General features: G+C 43.1%; 1 protein-coding gene across 1 annotated transcript in view; it reads left to right on the top strand.

Annotated features, from left to right (window-relative positions):
* Nucleotides 1-9,588: 9,588 nt before the first annotated feature.
* The window catches only part of PDZD8 (PDZ domain containing 8), a 47,229-nt gene continuing 42,070 nt past the window's right edge, over nucleotides 9,589-14,747 (top strand). The window contains exon 1 of the mRNA XM_072340669.1: nucleotides 9,589-10,594. Coding sequence (XP_072196770.1) covers nucleotides 9,717-10,594 — 878 coding nt within the window. The 5' untranslated portion in view covers nucleotides 9,589-9,716. The remainder of the gene's footprint in view (nucleotides 10,595-14,747) is intronic.

Raw genomic sequence — 14,747 nt, 5'->3', positions numbered from 1 at the left:
AGCCTGAGTGGACAAATGCTGGCAAGACATAACGATGTAGTATTCTTTACTGTTCTATGTTCTGAGTTTCTGATGCTGAGGTATTCTGGAGAAAGTATGGGCTTGCTTTGTGTCTTTCAGTATATTCAAGAACTAAGTTTTAGAGCCCAGTGTTCTGGAAAATCTGTGAGGATGAAGGTCTAGACTACATGTAATAAGAAAAGATTGAGGTCTCCCTCCATTCTTAACCTATATGGAAAATACATTTTTCTTGTGATCATCCTCCCAGTTCTGTTAGTGTCTATCTGGATCTCCATGTCCAGCAAACTCTTATAAGTTACTCACTGGCAAGAAGTTACCAAGTTCATCGTGCACAAGAACACACACACTGTCAGTAGTAGACCAGCTCAAGACTTAGGTGAGCTAAGGAGCAAGCAGGTGCCAGCTAAAACAGGGTGAACCAAGGCAATGGTAAAAAAAAAGTCAGACTTGTGCTCAGATAAAAGTAAGAAATAAATAAATAAATAACACAAAGCAAATGCATTAAGTTCATTGAGCATAAAATCTTCAGCTGATAAGAATCAGCTATTGCAAATTCCCATCATTCATCAGGGATTCTGGACTAGTGAAGCACTCAGTAGATCGGTGGTGTTGCTGAGAGTACTGACAGTTGGGCCCCACATGTGAGCGGTGGGTTATGGAAATGAGATGTGCTTGAGTGAAGATCTGCATTCCTCAGAAAAGCTGTGAATCTGATATCTTAATAGCTAGCAAGAATCATTTTTTTTTATTGTTTACCAGAACCCAGTGTTTCTAAATGCTTGCCTATGCTACAAAAGGATTCTTCATAATGCTGCAAAATGGGATAAAAAGGAAGTGTGAAGCATGAGTCACTAAGCCACAGGGAAAGAAAGTGCAGTGTGAGAGACCGCAGCACCCTCACTTGGCCTGTGGCCCTTTGATAGAGCATAGAATAGCTTCCTGCAATGGAGCCTGAACAGGGGCTGCATTCAGCTCCCCAACAGGAAAAGAGGTCAAGGGTATTTATTCGAGCTGTCCCAGATGTGCCCACATGACCTTTATGAACAAATTATCTAAACAGCTTGTAATTTTCCTAAGTACTTTTATCAGGTGTGACTTGAAGTCTTACAGAGCAAGGCTTGGTCTTCTCATAGGGTTTGGGTAACAGCATCCTATGGAGGATGGGAAGCAACTTAGCGGAGTCTGAGGTGAGAGTGAGGGCAGGAGCCCTGGCTACTTATGGGACTGTCCTTTCTCTCTGTGTTTAATATCCAAACAATTACAATGATGTACTTGATTGTAAGGATGGAGCAGCCTCCAAATCCACTCAAAAGCTGGAGCCTGAGTGCAGAGTGACAAGCTGAGCCCAAACAATGAAGAAAGTAAGAAAAAATCTATTTCTGTAGATAACACTTGTGTCAAAATAAAGAAAACACCACCAAATATATATGTATGTGTGTGTATTTATACATACATACATACATGTGTGTATATATATATATATATATATATACGTATAAACCAGTTACAGGCTGTGATACTACCAATATTGCTGCTGAAAGTGGAAAGTTGAGAAAGCAGATGGGAAAAGTTAATGTGTGGCAGAGCAGCAATAGCTTCTTAAAAATCTTCTTCGCTGCTGTGACCTCTTCCTTCACCTTAATTTGAACCTGTGCATGCTCTTAAAGGTGACTATCTTGTGTGAGGTAAACTGCCGTTGCCAGTAAATGAATCTTGCCAAGAAAAAAAGCTTAGAAGCACAGTTACTATTGGAAGAGTCATGATGATGAGAGTAGCTGGAGGAAAGAAAGAAAGAAAGAATTTGGCTTTGTGGAAAAGCAATATTTTCACCCTTCTGAGTGGGTTTCACAATTAACTTAGCATATACTTGGAAATGTCCTTGACAGTGCCCTTTTAACCAAGGAGAAAGCCGGCAAGCTCATGTTACAGCATCAGATACACTGAACAACTGGTGTGGAGGAAGTATTAATGTCCGCAAATCTCCTGTGTAAAATCACAGACTTGCCTATGAACCTATGGTGGAGCAGGCTTCATCCAGCTGCTCTCTGGCATGGATCCTGAACAGATCTTGCAGTTGGTCCTACATCTTAAGTTACTCTCGTCCTCCCCCATACCCTGTTAGTAGCTGTGCCCATTACATTAAGCATTTACAGAGCTGCTGATGGCTGCCCTTTTCCTAGAGGTACAGACAGCTCAGCTAAATTGTCATTGATGGGCTCTCCTAGGCTTTCTCAGTAAAACACTCCCAGCTAAAGGTGCAAGAGGAAAGGGTAAGGTAGTCTGGAAGGAGAACTGCCTAGATGATTGCCATCCAAAACAGATCAAGTTCTACCCCCTAACAACAGGGAAAGAGAGGAACACCCCAAATGAAACGCTTTGCAGGAATAAGATAGGAGGCTGATACCAACTATCCCACCCCAGGCAATTGCATAGCACCAGGACTCACCTCTTTGTGTATCTGCTAAAGAAATCTGCTCTTTCTTGAAGAGATGTAGAATGGGGCTGAGCTCACTTTTTCTTGTTCTGGCATTTGCTGACACTCTGTTATTGACAAGACCTCTTGCCAAAACCGGCCTCCCTTCTTATCATGTAATTTATACGTGCTTATCTGTGGCTGCCTCTTCCTCTGCCTTTGACATCCTTTCAGCGTAAGCCCCTCCAGAGATTGAGCAGAGAGGTGTGTATATTGACAGAGTGGGTAAAAGATGAATACAGTCTCATTCTCCCTGGGTTGTGCTCCCTCCAGCTCAGTACAAACAGTAATGCCAGACTGTGTCTTAAGCATCTAAGCTAATGAAAGATTAGTATTTCAGCAGTCTCTTAACCAAGTCCAGTATTTTGTTGCTGTTATTAATCCAGTACACATTCATATACTATTAATGAATCTAAGACTTGTGCAATATATACCTGTGTTACCCTTACATAACTTCTGTGTACTGCAGGGTATAAATAATTCCTTTTATTGGCCATTACTGGTTGTCTCTTGAGAAGGTAGCGATGAAAAGGAAGCACTTTCTGCTCCTTTGCAGAAAAGCAGCTGCTACACTAAATACAGCTCTGAGCTTAGCCTGCTTTCTGCCTGTTTCAGCTCTCTAAAATCTGCATTTCTCCCTGCAAACCACTTTGCCTTCTGTAGGGGTGAGAAAGCAGGCAAAATGACAGGACGAGCCTTAGATAACAAAGAAAAATGCCAGATATGAAGAAGTCTGGAAACCCATGCCAGCCTTAACTCAGCTTTACATTGGCCTCAGTAGGGGAAGAAGTTCTTGGGAAACAGGTCAGAAGGACAGATATGCAAGGGGAAAGAAAAAACAACAGCACACTGCTTCATTTCTCAGAAAAAAATATTATCTCTCTTCCTGCTCCTCCCCCAGAAGCAGCCATTTCTGATTCCTGAGATAAAACAGTTTTCTCTGTTCCTCCTTCCTTTCCCAAGCTCTGCTTGCCCAGCAGCTCCTCTGCTGCAGTGTTCATGGGCAGCTGGGAGCTCTGGGAGGTGCCTTCCATCTCCTTCCTCCTCCTCACCACCTTTCCTGCTCCACTGTCTCCCCAGACCCACTCCTGAGCACAGTGTGCCAGGGCAGCCTCTGGTTTTATACTCACTTTCCACTGACTGTGTAAAATCCATTTGAGGGCTCAGCTTTTCCCCACTAATTTTCATGTTCTCTTATTCCTTTACTTCTCCTGTGAGAAGAAGTTCTTACAGCTTAATTTTCCAGACCAGCTGCACATCAATAAACAGTTACACAATATTTACTTAGTGCAAAGGAAAAAAGCCTACAGTTATCTGTGGTGTTGGGAGGGGGGAAAAAAGAGGTAGGGATCATCTTTTCATGCCTCAACAATGGAGTCCTGCTGGATGAGCTCAAAGCAGCATCTGCAGTGAAGACAGTTAATATTTGTGTTTAAAAAAACATGAACACGAGACTCAGGTAGAACATTTAAAAATAACTGTTCTTCATGTTGCTACGGAGACCTTTATTATAGCCATAGTACGTGATGTGCATTGATTATGTTCCACATAGGTAGCATTTCTCGCTCAGACTAGTAGGAACTGACCGTTCTCCCACTTGAATGAGACAGTATGAAGAAGCATGCAGGTTGTGGTAGAAAGCTGGTCTACTTGGGTTTTCAACTCTGAAAAACTCTTAAGTGTGCAGTTTTGGTGCTCTGTTGCTTGCCCTTGCAGATATCCCTTGTTATAATGCATTCTGTCTTTACAGCAGAAGTGTGTAGGGTTGTAGCAACGCTGGTGATAAAGCGATAAAATAAAGGGCTATAATTCATGTGGTTGGCAGTGCATGCATTTACAGCTCTGTTAAATGTGAGTAGTTTCAGCATATTACATTCAAATAAAAAATATACTGACTGCTTGAAAGACTGCATTTGCCTTTGAGCTGGCTTGATTAGACCATAGTACCGAAGGCAGAAAACACGTTGCTTGTGCCCATGTACATGGGCTCCTTTATAAAAATGCTGTTGAGAAAACACTGCTGATCAAAAGCTGTTAAGTCAAAATCTTGGCCAAAAAAATTATATTCTAAATATTCTAAGCTTTGCTCGTTCCAGTAAAAATAACAGTGGATGGAAATGCAGCCCTCAAAGACCTTCAGTTTCACTTCTATATGACAGTTTTCATCTCTCAGAGTTTTTTAATATTGACTTGGATTAAATAACCTTGTATGGATGAGAAATTTTTTTTGCAGAAACGATTCAGGAAGCCAAGCTTCTTCAGGGCTTATTTCATAGAAGGTTTTAAATTTCATATTGAAAATATTTCCTTCGTTTTTTCCATTTCTTAGACAGACAGCTCAATAAGTAAATTCACATAGAAGTGTATAAGGCAGCACTTGAGGCAGCTGCGGTTTTACAGCCATGCTTCTGAAACTGTTGGAATAACTGTAGTTGGTGGGTAGCATTTATAAATGATTTGCTGAGATACTGAGGACAGCAGACAAGTGCCTTCCTTCTGTCAGCCTGCAGACCCGAATTCTGCCTTCTCAGTTGGTCCACTCTTTGGTACGTGACTGAAGCTACAAGAAGGCAGCCTGTCCTCAGATGGGAAATTATCCTTTGGTTATGAATGATTTGAATTTCTTCCTCTGTTAGAAGTTTGGAACTGAACATGAAGGACACAGATTTACATCACACCACTGCCAGAGGTTTTTATTCACTATTTTTTACTGATAATCCTAATGTTAGAGGAAAAAAATAATCCAAAGTAATATTTCTATTTGTTGTTGTTAATCTTTTCCTTGTCTAGGCAGTTCACCTAGCCCATTCCCCTAAAGTCTTATGCCTTGTATAATTACGCCTATGTACAAGGGTAAGGCTGTGTAACACAGCTATCCAAGGCACAAAATGCTTGTGAAACTACAAGTCGCTTCTGTCCTTCTAAATGACACCTTTCAGGGTGAAACATGAGGTAATGTTCATAGGTGCATTCAAATTTGGCTCATGTTTGCTTTGTTTTGAACGAATTCCAAACAGAAGCAGCACAGACAGCATAGTATAAAACCAGACTATGAAATAAACTGTAACAGGATGAAGGCAGGAATAGCAACGTTGTGCTTTCTCAGCAGAAAGGTATTGCTGATAGTTGTTCCATACATTTCAGCAATACAGCTATTTGTCTTACATAGCTGGGCAGAGTAATATACTATTACAAATATGAAGCTGGGAAGTACACAGGTTTGCAATTATTAGTGTCACTGAAAGTCTTCAGGCCATGTCCTTATGCTGATTGAGTTTGTGCAAGAACAAGTTGTGATAGAACTACCTGCTTAATGGCTGGTCACGTGAGTCCTCATGCTCTATCTTTTTGTTCTTTGACTCCAGAAAAATCAATACAGGCACAGGAAGTCTGTTGTAAAACCCTGTTACCAGGGGAGGAACAGAAACAAGATTGTGAATTAACGTTTCTGTTTGCTGTTCCCTTGCTTGCTGCCAATACAAAGCAAAGCCAACCTACAGCTCCAATGCTCAGATGGACGAGTTCATCTTTAAAGTGTGCATCAGCTCTTCAGATGTTGAGCCCATCCACAAATTCAAAATTGTTTTTAATGCAGTTTATTGAGGCTCCTTGTGTCAGCCAAGGGCTGATTTGGAATAATCCAGGAAGAGAGCCAAGCATTAAAAAAAATTAAAACGTGAGGTTGTGGCACATCTAAAACATATTGATCACTATGTAATTATACTTGAAATGTATTAGGGGAAGTAGCTAAAACAATCTGCAGCTCTGAAAGAGCTGATGTGGGAACAGGCAAGAGGGCCTTGGGGAGGCAGACTGCCTTCTGAGGGATGGCAAAACTATTTCAGATAATGTAGAGGAAAGTTACACAATTGAGCACTAAATGACAAATGTGGTGACAACAATCCCAAACTTTTCACTTTCTGAAGATTAAAGAGAGCTATCGTTTACATGAAAAGCAGAAGCCAGGGAAGCAGATGCAGCATGAAGGAGCATACGTGTGACAAATCTCGCTTGTGTCTGAATTAAAGAGCAGTTCCTGGACTTAAAATGCAACGGCAGGCTGGAAATAAAGGAAATCTTCCATTTGCCTTGGATACTGGTAATATAAAAAGACTGAATTTGTTACATTTACATTTACTATGTTTTGGTTTTTTTAAATCTTGGATAAGCTATCTCAGAGCTACAGTTCCTAAGAGGAGGATCTTGTTTCATGACATAATAAAAGCCAGTGTCTGGTGAGATAGCAACAGAATCCCTAATTAAGAGACAGGATACTCTAAGCTTGAACATGAGCCTCTTGAAGTAAGTATCCAAAGCATCTTTACATCCAAAATGTTAAGCTCCTGATTAAACAAGTATAAAGTACTTTTGATTATAATTAAAGATGAACTTCAGTCAAAATACTGGCTTTGTGTTAGGGCCAAACTAAACCTTGGATTTGAACCCTCATTATCATTTGTTTTGACACATTCTAATCATAGCTATTTGGGTTCTATTAATAACCATCTCAAGTGCTTTACTTGTTGCACCTAAGATGGCACAATCACTCAGAGTATCCCTGCTATCCCTCAGATTCTCAGTCATCCTCATTAAAAATAACCAGAAGCTTCAGTGTTTTATAATGAGGTTCGCTCCAGTAAAAGGTAGAATCACCTGATAAGTAGATGACCTTGTGCTCAGCAGAGTTCAAAGCCAGAACTGCAAGCAGTCCTAATCACTCTATTTCTTTTCTTTTTTTACTTTGTCACAGATCTTCAGAACTGGACCAGATCAGCTGTAGTGCTCTCTCAACGGTAGGAGCCTGAGGACAGTTGAAAGGAAAGGATGTAACGGCAATCTGTCATCAGTGCAACTTCTAGCAATCTTTGTGGTTAACAGACCGCAGTGGATTTCCTTCCGCCTTGTGAATTTACCTTATTGCTTTCTAAATCCCGTTTCATGCAATGCCATGAGAATGATAATCTAATTTTGGTCTCTAAGACATGAAATACAAAACCAATAGGAGGCCAAGGAAAGAACGAAACCATTTTGCCAACAGATATTACAAAAACATGCAACAATTATAGCACATTGACAAAGAAAATTACTAAAACCACTCATTACAAAATAACCCAGCATTTCCTGCTGTGGTAATGAATTTGTTATTTAGACCACTTCACTGTCTTTGAAAAATCACCACCTGTAATTGCTTTTCTAAGCTTGTGTTAAGGGTGTTTCTCTGTTTGGTGCCATGATGTCAAATGAAAAACGTGCCTTTTTAACTGAATGCACCATCAAGGCTTAAATAAAATCTTTCCAAACTCTTTTTCACTCAAAGATTTTTGTATCAGTTATGAATGAGAAGAAAAAAGACAAATGTTTCTAGGATGTCACCACTCTTTGCCCAGCTGTGAGAAATCTGCTGTCTGTAAAGTTATGCTACTTCTTCTCTATGACAGTACCAACTTTTATGTCTTTTGCAATCCTTGTCCCCTGTGTCTGTTGTAATTTCTTGCAAAATGCTGACAGTTTAAAGACCTACACCCACAAATTTATTGCCCTACAGTCTGATTCACAAACTAAAAGAATATGCCTGGCCTTTTCTAAGTATTTTTCTTGCTTATGTATAGGTGAAATATTCCCTTTAACAAATAATTCTCACATTAAAAGCAAAAACAACAACCATGCACGCCAGGTCTAACTTATGCACATGCAGCATCCTACTTAATAATTCACAGCTGTGCAAAGAACAAGCAGGTAAGTATATTCCATACAGCTGTACAAAGCTCTGTGTAACCAGAGTGGAAACCAAATGACTGCACGCACCTTCCTATTTATCCAGACCTCTAGAAAATGCAAACAGTAATTTCTAATCTGAAGCCAAAGCCATACATGTCTCAAGGCCCTTCCCAGATGGTAAGAAGACAAACCCTTCCTCCCTTTTACATGACATGATTTTGTTTCCTCTCCTGAATCTCTTCAACCCGACGTAATGTTATACAATGTTTTTTGCATGTCCTTTTTGCACTCGTGTTAATGATCTCTGCTGCGAATTCTGATATTCTGTCGTAGCCAATGAAAATGCTGAAACCCACCCAATTCTTGCTTCACAACGTGTCTCCAACATCACACAGCTCTTGATAAAAACACTCCTGGGAAAGGATAAAAGTGATTACTGAGCTCAGTGCTTCAGACTCTTTAAGCTGCCATCAGGTGTGTAAAGTGTGCCAGTTTTTCTCCTTTGCTTGTTTAACAGAAGAAAAAGCTCAAATGAAATGCCTGCTTTTCTTTACCCGGTGTTCCTCCTGACCCCAAAGCTGTTATTGCCTCTCTGAATATATTACTCCTTTCCTGAAATGCCATCCAGTTGCAAATCCAAACACTTTCTTACTGCATATGCCCATATTAGCCATGGTAAAGGCTTGTAACAGAGCAGATCAAATTCTCTACTAATGACCTTGCTGGTATTCCTATAGAAATGCTCTGTTAAACACCCAGGCATTTCAACTTCCAGTCACAAGACCTTATAAAAAATTCATACGCCGAATCTCTAGTTTCAAACCACAGCCCTGCATCATTAAGAGCTTTTCAATCCCATAGACATTATGAAAGGGGGGGGGGGGAGGGCAGCTTTATCTTCCCGGAGCTTAAATTTCACATTTTCTTCTCCTCCTGTCTGCAATTGTAACTAGCTCAGGATGGAGGGAGGCACAGGAACAGGTTTATATCCCATCACCGCCAACAGAACTTGAGAGCGAGTCGTACTTCGAGCTTTGCCCCAAACTTCACTCATCCGTGGGAAGCAGCAAAGGGGCTTTCGAAGGAATCCCGGCAGCTCCGTGCATCTCGAGGGGATCTCACCCAGAACACACCAGCTCGTCTCCGAACCCCTCATTGACAGCCCCGTCCCGACAGCAACCCGTTACCCTTCCGTAGCCACCCCGTCCGCCCCAAACCCGACCCCGCTACTCCCACCCCCCGCATGCGCACGCCGCACAGTGACGCCATACCGCCCGGTGCCGTGACGCTCCCTACGGGGCCTCCCTCTCTCCGCCAATAGCGTAGCGCGGAGGGTGAGCTGGCCCCGCCCTCTCCGCCCTGCCGCCGCCGCCGCCGCCGCCGGGCCGCCGCGGGGTGGACCCGGATGAGGCGGCGGCGCGCGAGGAGCGGCGGCCGGCAGCCGGCAGCCTCGGGCCGTTAAACGCGAGGCCGTGAGGGGAGGGAGGCGCGCTGGGGGGCGAGGATGCTGCCGGTGTACACCATCTTGCTCTCGGCGCTGGCCGGCTGTTTCCTCACGCTGCTGTTGCAACTGCTGCTCCTCTATAGGAAAGCCCCGGAGCCCCCCGGGGCGACCGGAGCTGACGACGGCCTCGTCTACGCTCGTGTCGCGGCCGGCCGCAGCCTGAAGGACTATCTGCATGGCACCGAGCCCGCGGGCAGCCAGGCCGCCCCGGAGCCGGCCCCGGCCTCGGCCCCCGCCGCCTCAGCTCCCTCGGCGGGCCCGGAGCCCGGCACCAAGCCGGCCCAGCAGCCGGAGCCCGGCCCGGAGCCTTCGTCCAGCGAGGAGACGTGCCATTTCCTCAACGCCATCTTCCTCTTCCTCTTCAGGGAGCTCCGGGACACGGCCCTGGTGAGGAACTGGGTGACCAAAAAGATCAAGGTGGAGTTCGAGGAGCTGCTGCAGACCAAGATGACGGGGAAGGTGTTGGAAGGGCTGAGCCTCCGGGAGGTGTATCTGGGCAATGTCCTGCCCATCTTCAAGGCTGTCCGGCTCATCCGGCCCGTGGTGTCTAGTGAGGAGGGCTGCCCCGACGAGCTGGGGTTCGAGGTGGACCTGGAGTACAACGGTGGTTTCCACCTGGCCATTGACGCAGATCTGGTCTTTGGCAAGTCAGCCTACCTCTTTGTCAAGCTGTCCCGGGTGATGGGCAAGCTGAAGCTGGTCTTCACGCGCCTGCCCTTCACGCACTGGTACTTCTCCTTCATGGATGACCCCCTTATTGTCTTCGAAGTCAAGTCACAGTTTGAAGGGAGGCCTATGCCTCAGCTCACTTCCATCATTGTCAATCAATTCAAGAAGGTTATCAAGCGCAAACACACCCTGCCCAATTACAAAATCAGGTAAGAGATGGCCTGTGCCCACAACGTTACTTGGGGAGGAGAGTGTTGGAGTCGATATTATGTTATGTGAGACTTCTGTCAGTGTTTCTGCATTTGGGGTGCTTGTTCATCGCTTATTGATAATGCTTTCTGTGAAGTTAGGCATGGATTTGCAACAGGTGGAAGAAGCCATTGCACAGAGACTGCAACAAGCCCCCAAAACACGCAGAACTAAGTGCTGGAGACATTAGGTGCCAGGAATTCTTGGGTCCTGTCAGGTGTCCAACAACCAGATTATGATCACCTTTGGGAAAGGCAGAAGGCTGGCTCTGTGGGGCAGCACGTGGCCTGGGGGTGTCCTTTGCTGCTGGTGAGCCACCTTGGCCAGAGCTGCGGCTGATGCCTGTCCAGAGAGACAAGGGTTTTGTTGCTTAATGTGAGACAGGAATAAGCCCTCTGTCTAGGGAATATTTCTGGAATCACATGATAAGCAGTGCCTTCCTCCTTCCGGTTTGCTTTGTTTCTTCAGCAACTTTGTTGAAATGTAGAAGCTGACAGGGGATGCATTGCTGCTATTGTGGTAAAGCTTTGGGGAACTTCTTCTGTGGATGTTCTTTTGGTTTGGTGTTTGCTTGGTTTTTGAGCTGAAATGTTTGAAAAGGCAGATGCTGCAGCATGTATAATGCTAAGTTCAGGGATGTTTCTGTAGTAAAGTGGCAGGCAGCATCGTTTTGATTCCACCTTGAGTTCTGATTTGAAAGAAAAACACTGCCTTGTCTCTGTCCAGGTATACAATCTTCCCCTTATCTCAAGTATCTTAACACTCTTAGGGTAGGATGTTTCCTTTCTCTCTGGTTCATTTCTTGTAGCTCTTGTTACCTGTTAAGGAAGGATTTTTGTTGACTGCGTTCTTCTCCAATAAGTCTTTTCTCTGAGATTCCTCAGGCATGAGTAACTGAAAATGCCTGTTTGAAGTGTAATTAGCAGTGTCATAATTTTTAAAGCCTTCTCAGCTGGTTCTTCTGCAATCTAATTTAGAAGGCTTCTCATGAAGGTGGATGTGTAAAATATCCAAGACTTGGAAAGTCCTCAAGGGGCAGTAGGTGGTTTCTTAAAGTAATGCAGTGGTCCTTTGAGACTTCAGGGTACTGAATTGTTGTTTGGAAGGTCCTGGGCAGCAGCGAAGCTATCAAGAGCAAGGTCACTTCTATCCTTTTGCTGTTTTGGAAAGAGAATGAAGCTGCTAGATGTGGAAAAGAGCCCAAAGGAGGGGCTGGGAGAGCCCAGTCTCAGTGACAGTGAGCATTCTCAGCATACCTAGAAGCAACAAGTAGAGTAAATAATCTTTATGCTCTCCAGACAAGTTTCTAGCCTGTTTGTGGAAGCGATGATGATGTACTATTCCCCCTAGCAGCAGGATAAAGGCTTCTTTGTTTTTCCTTTGGGAGATTGACCTGGACGGCAGGCCTTTCTTTTTGTATAGATATAGAGGATTGTCAATATATTTCTGCAGCATTCAGCATGTGGGAAGCACTGGCATGTTAAAGAGACTGGAGGGGAGAAAGGAAAGAAGCAGAGCTCATTGTTTGGTCCAGAAATGAGTAGAAGTGTATGAAGGCAGAAGCTTAACTGATACTGAGAGCAACACAAGACACATAAATTGTTATAAGACTGAAAAGTGTTAACTTATTTTAGAATGTTTGTTCTCTTTAACCTGTCAGGAGCTGGGAATTCGAGAATGCTTGAGAGGAAAACATTGTCACAGCTGATTCTCACGCTGGGTAGTTGGCCTGTTTGTACAGGGTGGCAGATGTATTCCCAACCCTGTGTTTCGTGCTTTTGTCCTTTACGTTTTATTTCATGTTCTGAATATGAAATTCTGACCCACAGTGTTGCAATGGGGTGGGGGGAAGTGAAGGCAGGAGACTGAGCATAATATGCCTGTTGATGAAATTACCTTAAGTAACGAAGACTAGATCGTTGACATTCTAGCTGTTTAAAAGTTTGCCTTTGACATTTTCTAGTGGGACTGCAGACCCATTCCTTCATGGGGACCTTTAGGTTCATTAGTCGTGAACCCTTGGGCTGCCCACATGCATCTAAAGTTTTGTGGAGCATGTTGTATGAGTTTGTTTAGCTAGATCCCTAGACAGCAGAACTAACAGATAAGTTGTGACAGGGTGCTCTTACATGATGGTATAATTGAGAGTTAAGGCATTCAGGCTTTTGTGATATGGAGAATTGATTTGGAAAATCTAGTTCCCTGTTAAAAAGACACAAAACTTGGTATTTGTAATAGATATACTTACATGGCTAATGTATTCTTAGAAATATTCCTTACCAAAGAGCATAATGAAGTCAGGACAGTTTCACAACTGCTTAATAACCTGCTACCTTCAAACTTGGCAGTGTCTTAAATACTGGGAATGTGCTCATCCTCTCTCCATTCTTTTCATATGGCGTATATGCTTCTTGTTTAGTACCTGGTGCTCACGTCTGTGTTTAGTTCAGAGTCTCTTGCTCAAGTAACTGTAAATAAATCTTTGAATAGCAGTAATTACAATCCTGTAAACAAAAACGCTTGGAGTGTAGAAAGTTCTCTTTCCAGCTGGTTAGAAGGGTGTGTTACACTAATAGTTTCCAGATTGAGCCCACAAAGTTTAAGACGATAAGTAGTGTTAAAATTAAAAATATGCTGTTTTTGTTGTCTGTTATATTTGGCAACTTTTAGAGAGTTATTGCTGGTGAACAGCCTAAGAAGAGAACTTCTGCTAATAGTTGATTTTTGAACACCCTGTAATAAAGATACAGTAAGACAGATCCCCCTACATATGTTATTTAATTGTAAAATATTGTATTAGAAAAAGCATATGTTTGTTTTATCTTCACATACATACTGGATGCCTCCTTAGTCAGGTTATCACAGCCATCCCTTTCTTATCTTCCGAGATACGTACGAATTTTTAGACAAGAAAACAGTGCTTACTAATACCACCTTCATTCAGACCATCCACTGCCAAGAGTGTCTTTTTACACTGCACAGAGCTGCAATGTGGATGTGGAATAAGGCTTCGTGCGTTCCTGATGCACTCTGGGTATCTACGAGGGGAGGCAATGTAGAACATTCAGTGTGTTTCAAAATTCAGTTAGCAGAGCATGTACAAGTTTCTCTCTAAAAGCAATCATCTACTAATTGAAGCAGGAAGGATGCAGTTTGTCTAAACAAATAAGTAGTAATTTGTGTTTTATTCTAATAGTGTGTAATAGCTTTGCTTTGGCTCTTGAAGAAATGTATTGATATCTGGGAACGCTCATGTTGAAGCAGAGCAGCTATCTCATATGGTAGAGGCTGGTTGCATTCCTGAAAGCAAGGCTGCCAGTAAAGTGCAGTGAGTAGTAGGTTGGTTTTGCTTTCTCAGTCATTGTTGATGAAGGGTCTGTGCAATCCACTTGGATATAACAAGAATTATTACTGTTCTGTAGCTGACTTGAATGTTTTTGCTGCTTTGCTATAGAAATATGAGCAGCTTGCTTTTCTGAGACCTGTGCTCTGACACTTGGGAAGTGTCTTGTGCAAATGTGTTCTTCCAATACACGTGAGTTTTGGTTCACCCCTGAGAAAAGAGGTAACTGTGGTTCGGCCACTTACCCACCAGCTGTGTTCTGCCATCCCAGAGTCTCTGCTATTGACACTCTCAGGATCCAGTGAGTCAGACCCACCAGCACACTTTGACCCATCACTGGATTTTTTGTGTAGGCTTCTTTTGCTACAGCATGCCAATAGATGCCAGTTACCAGCATGCAGAGTTTATTGAGCAGACTGAATCCAAGCTGTCATTTCTCGTAATATGCTTTCAAACAAATCTGCAGGGGTGGGTAATACCACGGGCATTTTTTTAATGTTGGTTTTTAACTTCTATATTGTGTCCTTTTAATAGCAGGCTAAAGTGGTTAACGCTGGACTGAGGTTACTAGTGTTGGCATAGCACACTTCAGAGGCAGGTAGCAAGGACTGTTTCAAGTGTCAGTGTTCTTGCTTGATTGTGCTGTTGGAGGTGTTACAGGTTCACTTCTTAGTTCTCTAATGAGCTTACACCTTGCTCATTAACCTGCTTATTGGTGGCAAGCTTGATATTTCATGTCAGGTATGTAGTTACACTAATTACATTGTACT

The sequence above is a fragment of the Excalfactoria chinensis genome, chromosome 6 (assembly GCF_039878825.1).
Source record: "Excalfactoria chinensis isolate bCotChi1 chromosome 6, bCotChi1.hap2, whole genome shotgun sequence".
Taxonomy (NCBI): domain Eukaryota; kingdom Metazoa; phylum Chordata; class Aves; order Galliformes; family Phasianidae; genus Excalfactoria; species Excalfactoria chinensis.
This window is presented reverse-complemented; position numbering and strand designations above follow the sequence as displayed.